Source organism: Dioscorea cayenensis, chromosome 12 (assembly GCF_009730915.1).
Source record: "Dioscorea cayenensis subsp. rotundata cultivar TDr96_F1 chromosome 12, TDr96_F1_v2_PseudoChromosome.rev07_lg8_w22 25.fasta, whole genome shotgun sequence".
NCBI classification, from domain to species: Eukaryota; Viridiplantae; Streptophyta; class Magnoliopsida; order Dioscoreales; family Dioscoreaceae; genus Dioscorea; species Dioscorea cayenensis.
Window position 1 is genome coordinate 11,387,303 of NC_052482.1, and position 7,741 is coordinate 11,395,043.

Below are 7,741 nucleotides of genomic sequence, written 5' to 3' on the forward strand. Positions count from 1 at the left end.
TGAAATGTGTCCATCCAAGGCCTACACATTAAGAAAAAAATTACACCAATGAGGGTGACATCAAGAAAAACAAGCACCTCCATGATGGTTTCTATAGGTCACTTTATCGTCGACTTCACATGCACCCACAAGGACCCAAGTAACAAAAAAAGAATAAGCTACTGTCACTTTTTATCGTCAGCTTCACATGCACCTGCAAGAACCCTAGTAACCAAGAAGAAAAAGAAGAAGGAGAAGGAGAAGAAGAAAAGACACTAGTATACAACAAGAACAAGAAGAACCCTAGTAAAGAACAAGACCAAGAAGACGAAGTAGAAGAACACTAATAACCAACAATAACATGAAGAACCCTAGTAAAGAAGAAGAAGAAGAAGAAGAAGAAGAAAAAGAAAAAGAAGAAAATAAACTTCTCATACACGGCTGGGGATGACATGCAACCATGATTGACAAGACTTGGCGCCATTCTTCCCACCAAAACACTCAAGGGCAATTGTGGAATTAACAAAAAAATTCACGGTGCAAAGTAACGGCAGGGACCAAATGGCATGAATTTTAAAAAGTAAGGACTAAAAAGTATATCAATTATATACTTTTTAGTCTATGCCGTTACTTTGCACCGTGAATTTTTCCTTATAATATATTAATTATATATAAATATTAATTACACTAATTATATTTTATTTAATATTTTATAAAATAATTATAGTGTAATTAATATTATGAGTAATTAATATAATTAATATATATACTTAATTTATCATAATAAAATATAACACATTAATTATTTGGTATAATACCCTAATTAGTCCCTTTACTTTTCTCTCTTTCTTTTTGGTCCCTCTACTTAGAAATGCTCCCAACTATTCTCTTTACTCTTGAAAATGAACCCACTTAGTCCATTTTTGTTTGAAAATGTCACAACTAGTCCCTGTATTTTCAAGAGGGACTAGTTGGGAAGAGACTAAGAGTAAATGGACTAAACATGCCCATTTTCAAAAATAGAGGGATTAAAAGGGAAGAGAGAGAAAAGTAAAGGAACCAATTTGGGTATTATACCTAATTATTTATTAAAATAATTAATATAATATAATATATCAATTATAAAATATTAAATAATTATTGTGTAATTAATATTATGAGTAATTAACATAATTAATATGAATTCAAATTTTAAATATTATGAATAATTAATATAATTAATATATATTTGCAAGTGAATCCCTCACATGCAAGTCATGTGAGGGACTCATTGGATGGGATTTTGGAATTGGTCATTTTAGCCTAATTTCATATTCAAATGATTTTTAGATTTAGAAATACAAAAAAAAAATTCGATTAAACAAACACCCTCTGAATGTCACCGCATCTCCTATGTTCTATGCATTTTGATCCATCTCAATCAATCATCTCATGATATGTATTTAGGTCTCGCTACTTTTGAGTTGTGGCTATCAGAGATATATATATATATATATATATATCTATTTGATAATTTGTTCACTTGTTTTAATTATCACAAACATAATGATTTTATTGTGTTCTATATTAGATTGATCAATTAGATGAGTAGATAAACGCTTTGGCTGTATGACATAATTCATTTAATAACATCACTATACTTGTAAGTTTAGTATTTTTATTATTACAAACTCATAATTATTACTTGAGCTATACTGTTATAGTTCTCAGGATTATTTTAATTGAAGGATTATTTTTATTATTACAAACTCATAATCATTTAATAAAATCATTCTCCAACTGGGGGTTCCGATTCCTAAGGAAGAAATTTTGTTCATCAAACTTACTAGGAAGGAAAGCAATTGCTATAATCAAAGTCAAAGTCATTGGAAAGAACCAAGAAGCCAGTGTTCTGCCCTTCCATCCATCAGTTTTTCCCTAGGTCTTCTCTTCTCTTTTTTCTTAGTTCTCCCCTTCCTCAAAGTCTTTCTATAATTTCTTCTTCTGTTCTATTCTCTACTGTTCGCTGCACTCTCCGTCTACCATGGCTTCTGCAACTTTGTCCGCAGTTGCAGGATCTATTCTTTCACCGTTGACTGACATATGTTTGGAGAACTTGATCGATTATCTATGGAAATATCTATCATCATCACCATCATCATCATCCTCTGAAGAAGCAGAAAAACAGCAACAACTGAAGGATTCATTGGAAGCCTTGGAAGATTCCAAGTGGTTTGTTGAGTCAGTGAACAGCAGAATCATGATGTTGTTTGAAAAACATAAGCAAAACAACAGGGTGGTCAATTTGCATGCCAAACTCAAAGGTGTTGGTTATGACATACAAGACTTGGAATCAGAGATGAAGTACATGGAGTTGGAGAGAAAGGTGGAGGAGATCAACAAGGCTGATCAAAAAGATGACACTACTTCTGGCCAATCTAGTAGAGGAGGACTAAAGCGCTTGATTCCTTTTCGTCTACCAACTTCCTCATCAAGTGAGAAAAAACGTCGCCTTCCGACAGCAGCGCAATCCTCAACTCTGTCAACAGGTTTGTGTTTTATATTCCTTTATTTTTTGAGCTGATTTTTCATGGATCATCTTTGTTAGTTAATTTGTTAGGCATGATGGATATATGTGTGTGTATATATATATAGATAGCTAATAAAATGATTTTAGTTTATTGAAGCCCGAGAAATTTATGTTGCAGATGATGACATTTTGACAAAGATTACTAGTATTATAAAACAATTTACGAGCATTAAATCAAAATTGGAGGAAGAAATCATGTTGGAAGAATGGTTTGACCAGATCAAGTTGAATGGTGTTTATGATCCATGGGAACAACATCACTCCCCTCAAAACGAACGTGTCACCACGTCATCAACAAATGGAAGGAAGATATATGGTCGAAAGAATGAGTTACAATGGTTGATTGAGTTTCTCATAGGGCCAAATCTCAACAATAGTACTGTTTCTGTTGCACCAATAGTTGGGATAGGTGGTATTGGAAAAACTACTTTGGCTCAGTTTGTCTTTGACCATACAGAAATAGAAAACAATTTTGACAAAAAAGGGTGGATATTTGTATCAAGTCACTTTGATAGATTCAGAATCATCAGAGAAATGGTAGAGATTATTTCCCCCACTAGTGAACGTTGTAGCACCACCAATTTGGATCTTCTTGAGAGACAACTCAAGTGTCATCTAGAAGGGAAGAAATTTCTATTGGTGCTTGATGATGTTTGGTCTGATGAATGGCAACAACTCTTTGGACTTCTCCAATCCACAAAAGCACAGGCTATTAAAATCATTGTGACTTGTAGAAATCCTACAGTATTAAAAAGCATAGATAAAAAAAATATAATTATTTTGAGAGATATAAATGCTGAGGAATACTGGTCATTTTTTCTGAATTGTGCCTCTGCTGAAAACAATCCTGAACTACATGATATAGGAAGGCGCATAGTGAAAAAGCTAATGGGAATACCATTAGCAGCGAATACAGTGGGAAAGCTTCTTGGAAAACATCTAACTAAGGAGCATTGGAATTATGTATTGGAAAATGATTTGTGGAAATTAAAAAATGATGCACAAGATATCATGCCTGCACTTGCATTGAGTTACTATCATTTACCTCAACATCTACAACTATGCTTTGCCTTTTGTTCGGTGCTTCCTAAAAATCATACATATAATGTGGATGAAGTTATTAGTATGTGGATAGCCAATGGGTATATACATGAAAGCAGTAGTTCAAATGCAATGAATGATATAGGAAGACAGTATTTTGATGAATTAGTGGCATTATGTTTCTTTTATGATTTTTTCGGTGACTCTAAATTGTTCACAATGCATGACTTAATACATGATTTGGCCGTATTAGTTTCTCATGATGAGACTTGTATTTATGAGAGCAGAAACAATAAAGAAATTTCTGAAAATGTCCGTCATTTGTATTCAGAATGTTTGATTGATCTTGGGTTGGTACATGAAACTAATAACTTTCGCACACTTGTGTTAAATGGAATTTATGACATGCCTGCCTTCCTAAGCCATAAAGCATTCAGCAGAATCCGAGTGCTAATCATCTGTGATTGTGATATGCAAACATTCCCGGATGCTATTCCTCATCTAAAACACTTGCAACATTTGGATTTGATGGAAACTGATATAAGAAAAATACCAGATTCACTATGTAGGCTTTATCAGTTGAGAGTGCTAAAATTGCTTCACCCAAAGACGCTACCAAATCAATTTCATAACCTCGTGAAACTTGAAATATTGTGCATGTATCAATTCAGTTGGGACTCTTTGTATGATAAGCTAGATTATCTTGTGAATAGAGAAAGAGGCTTCATGGTTGCGCAATTGAGGAATATGAATGAACTAAGAGGAGAGCTGTCAATTGAGAATTTGGAGAACATTGATAATAGGGAAGAAGCAAAAAAAGCCAAGTTGAAGGAAAAACGTCATATCAAGAAGTTGGGTTTACGTTGGCATTATACATTGGATGGTTCGGAGCATGATGTCCAGGAAGTACTTGAAGGCCTTGAACCTCATCCTAACTTAGAAGAACTAAAGATTAAAGGGTACATGGGCTCCAAAACACCAAGCTGGCTTCAAAAAATCCAGAAACTGAAAATAATATACTTCAGCAATTGCAGAAACCTGACAATTGAGTGTGAATCGTGTGATGATTCTGAGACTGAGATGCTTCCATCATTGCAGCTGCTTTCATTGAAGAAATCAACAGTATCATTTACAGGCATGGAATCATCATCATCATCATCTCCAACGACACCAGGGCATCGCAAGTTATTTCTTCATCTTCAGAACCTCACTGTAGAGGGATGTGATGGAGTGAATGGATTACATTGGCTTATAGGTTCAGCACTGAAGCAGCTAGTGATAAGCAATAGTCCGGGCCTGGATGACCAATTTCCAGAATGCCTCCGTGGCTTCTCTTCTCTTACTCAATTAGAATTGAGGGAGGCAAAGATCCAAACCTTTGATGCAGAGGTGATGGCCACACTGCATGCACTTGAAGAAATACTTCTTGAAAATTGTAATGAGCTTTTTTCAGTGGAGGGTTTACAAGCCCTCCCTTCCCTAAAAAAATTGTCTATTGGTAAATGCTCCAAATTCAAATTCTTGTGTATGGAGGAGATGACAGAGCTGCAAAATATACAGATAGCATATTGCCAAGACCTGGAATCTCTGCCTGTTTGGTTGCACCATCTTCATTTACTGAAACGATTGTATATTAGCGATTGCCCAAAGTTCCATTCACTGCCAGAGGACGGCCTCCCTTCCTCACTTGAAGACTTGAAAATCATAAATTGTAACCCAGGCTTAATAGAACGGTGCCAACAAGTGGGGTCTCGAGAATGGCTAATGCTTCAACAAATCCCTACAGGAAACTATTTTGTTCGAAATCTGAGTGGTATGGATCTATGCCTCTGCTTGTCACTCTATTCTCTCACTCAAATTATTTATAATATGATCTTCAATTTCACTTGACTAATCAAAAGTTACACAAGGAAAACTATCAAGCTTTTTTCCTATCAACGCTTGCTCTATCTTTCCATCCTGGAATCTCTTCAGATTAATTTTGACCTGTGATCGCAGGATATGAAGCAAGCAACCTCTCACAAATTTCTCTATGACAGATTTACTATAAGTAAGTTAACTACACAGTGTTTCTGATTATACCTTCAGGGAAATTTTTTTTTTTAATTACAAAAATATTGGTCTTAAGTGATAGTATGATTTATGATCTTCCATTTTTCCTCCCATCCATTGTGAGTTTAAAATTGACTCCCACACCACCACCACATGCATAACAATGAAGTGTTGTAATTTGGATGATACTCAGGAATAATCATGAATAATTTGGATGATACTCAGGAAAAATCATGAATATAATTAGTCCAAGAATTTTAAATACTTATTGAATATTGGAACATATCACCTAATGATTTTCTGAAGGTGTTGTGAATCAATTAATTCCATGACTATTTGATGGTTTCTTCAGGTTTCATTAAATATGATCCAAGTGGACTTTACAGTATAACTAGGTGGTTTGGGTGTGTGTATTTGTGTGTGAAGTTAGAGATATATATGTGTACCAACAATGAGTTTATTCTTATTGATACTTCATTTAATGGTTTTCTTGAGTCTTTCACAATAGACTCCTGTAGAATATTTCATCATAGTGAATGTAGTTAATTTGATTTTTTTTTCAACTACATTCTTCGTGTTATAACTTATGACAATATTGCTTGACTTGTTACAAGTCAAAATCAGACAGAACTGCATAGGGTTATACTTTTATAGTTTAACCAAATAGTTACATGTCAAATAGTTAAACCAAAATTTCTATCTATGTTTGCTCTATCTTTCCATGCTGGAATCTCTTCAGATTAATTGTGCCTTGTGATCACAGGATATGAAGCAAGCAACCTCTCACAAATTGATCTATGACAGTGATACTATAAGAAAGTTAACTACACATAGTGTTTCTGATTCTATTTATGACTTGATGTTTTGGCTTGGATTTTCTTTTTTAATTTGTTAACATAGCTTGATGTTTGATTATATTCCTCTTCTCAGTTATTTTAATAAATTGCATGTGGCTTACTCTCTTCTCCCTTCAGGGTTTTTTTTTTTTTATATATTTTGGTTAAAAAAATATTGGTCTTATTGATAGTATGATTTATGATCCTCCTACATTTTAGCTCTCATCCATTGCGAGTTTAAATTGATTGCTACACCACCACACGCAAAACAATGAAGTGTAGGCCAATTGGTTAAAGCCTTTTTCCTTTTCTTTATAAGAATGATGAGTACATCTAATACATAATTTCTTCAATATAATGCAGACTTCATTTTAAGAATAATAAGCATCTCCAGAGCAAGGACAAGCAGAATTCAAGTTTTCTTCAACAAGTGCTCAATACTTGCTGATCTTTAACATGTTTCTCAGACATAAATTAGTAGCGTTAATTTTCTATCGCTCTTGAGAGATTGGAGGCAAATATCATTTGCACCACCACTGATCTGCTGGAGCATTCAAGTTTCATAACACAAATCTGAGAAGAAATGTGGATGAACTATTTCATGATTGTCTTATTATTAGTGTTGAGTTGCTCTTTCTTTGTGTTAATTCTGTTGCTAATCTAAATAAAGGTGGTGATTGTATTTCAATAAACCTTAATTCCACTAAACGAGAGGTAGTTGTTCAAAGCAGAAGAAAGAGGTGTATGATTTGTTTTGTACTTTTTTATTGCCTATATTTTTCTTGTTTGCCGTGAGTTCTCACTATAATAAAAGATTTTTGTTGTGACATTAACCTCTGCTTTCCAGATGTCTTTTTTTATTGTTGGGAAAAAAAATTGAGATTGGAGAATGAGCATGGCGTTTGTCTTTCTAAATAGCTTTGATAACTTCGATTTTGTTTGGCTGGATTGGTTGGTTGCTATTTTGATGATTTTTTATGTGGTATTTGATTGCGGATAATTTTAGATTATCCACGGAAATCCATGGAGATAATGTAATATTACATGCAAAATTTTCTTTTATTTTTCCTTTTAAATGCAATAAAATCAGGAAAACATTAATTTTTTAAAAAATTTTAAAATGCGAAATTTTCATTTCTTTTCATACAAATCTTTTATATGAAAATACGTGTATTCTAAATATTTGGTTGGACATAAGGAAAGCATTTGAGACTAAAAGTTTTATTTTTCAAATAGTATGTTGGAAAACAACTTTATTTTATTT

General features: G+C 33.6%; 1 protein-coding gene across 1 annotated transcript; it reads left to right on the forward strand.

Annotated features, from left to right (window-relative positions):
- The first annotated feature begins 1,749 nt into the window (after nucleotides 1-1,749).
- LOC120273671 (putative disease resistance protein RGA3) lies at nucleotides 1,750-7,291 on the forward strand. The gene is made up of 4 exons (XM_039280347.1): nucleotides 1,750-2,507; nucleotides 2,667-5,402; nucleotides 5,588-5,639; nucleotides 6,841-7,291. Exons 1-3 carry the CDS (start codon nucleotides 2,003-2,005, stop codon nucleotides 5,623-5,625), a joined length of 3,279 nt encoding a protein of 1,092 aa, XP_039136281.1. The 5' UTR covers nucleotides 1,750-2,002; the 3' UTR covers nucleotides 5,626-5,639; nucleotides 6,841-7,291.
- The last annotated feature ends 450 nt before the right edge of the window (nucleotides 7,292-7,741 follow it).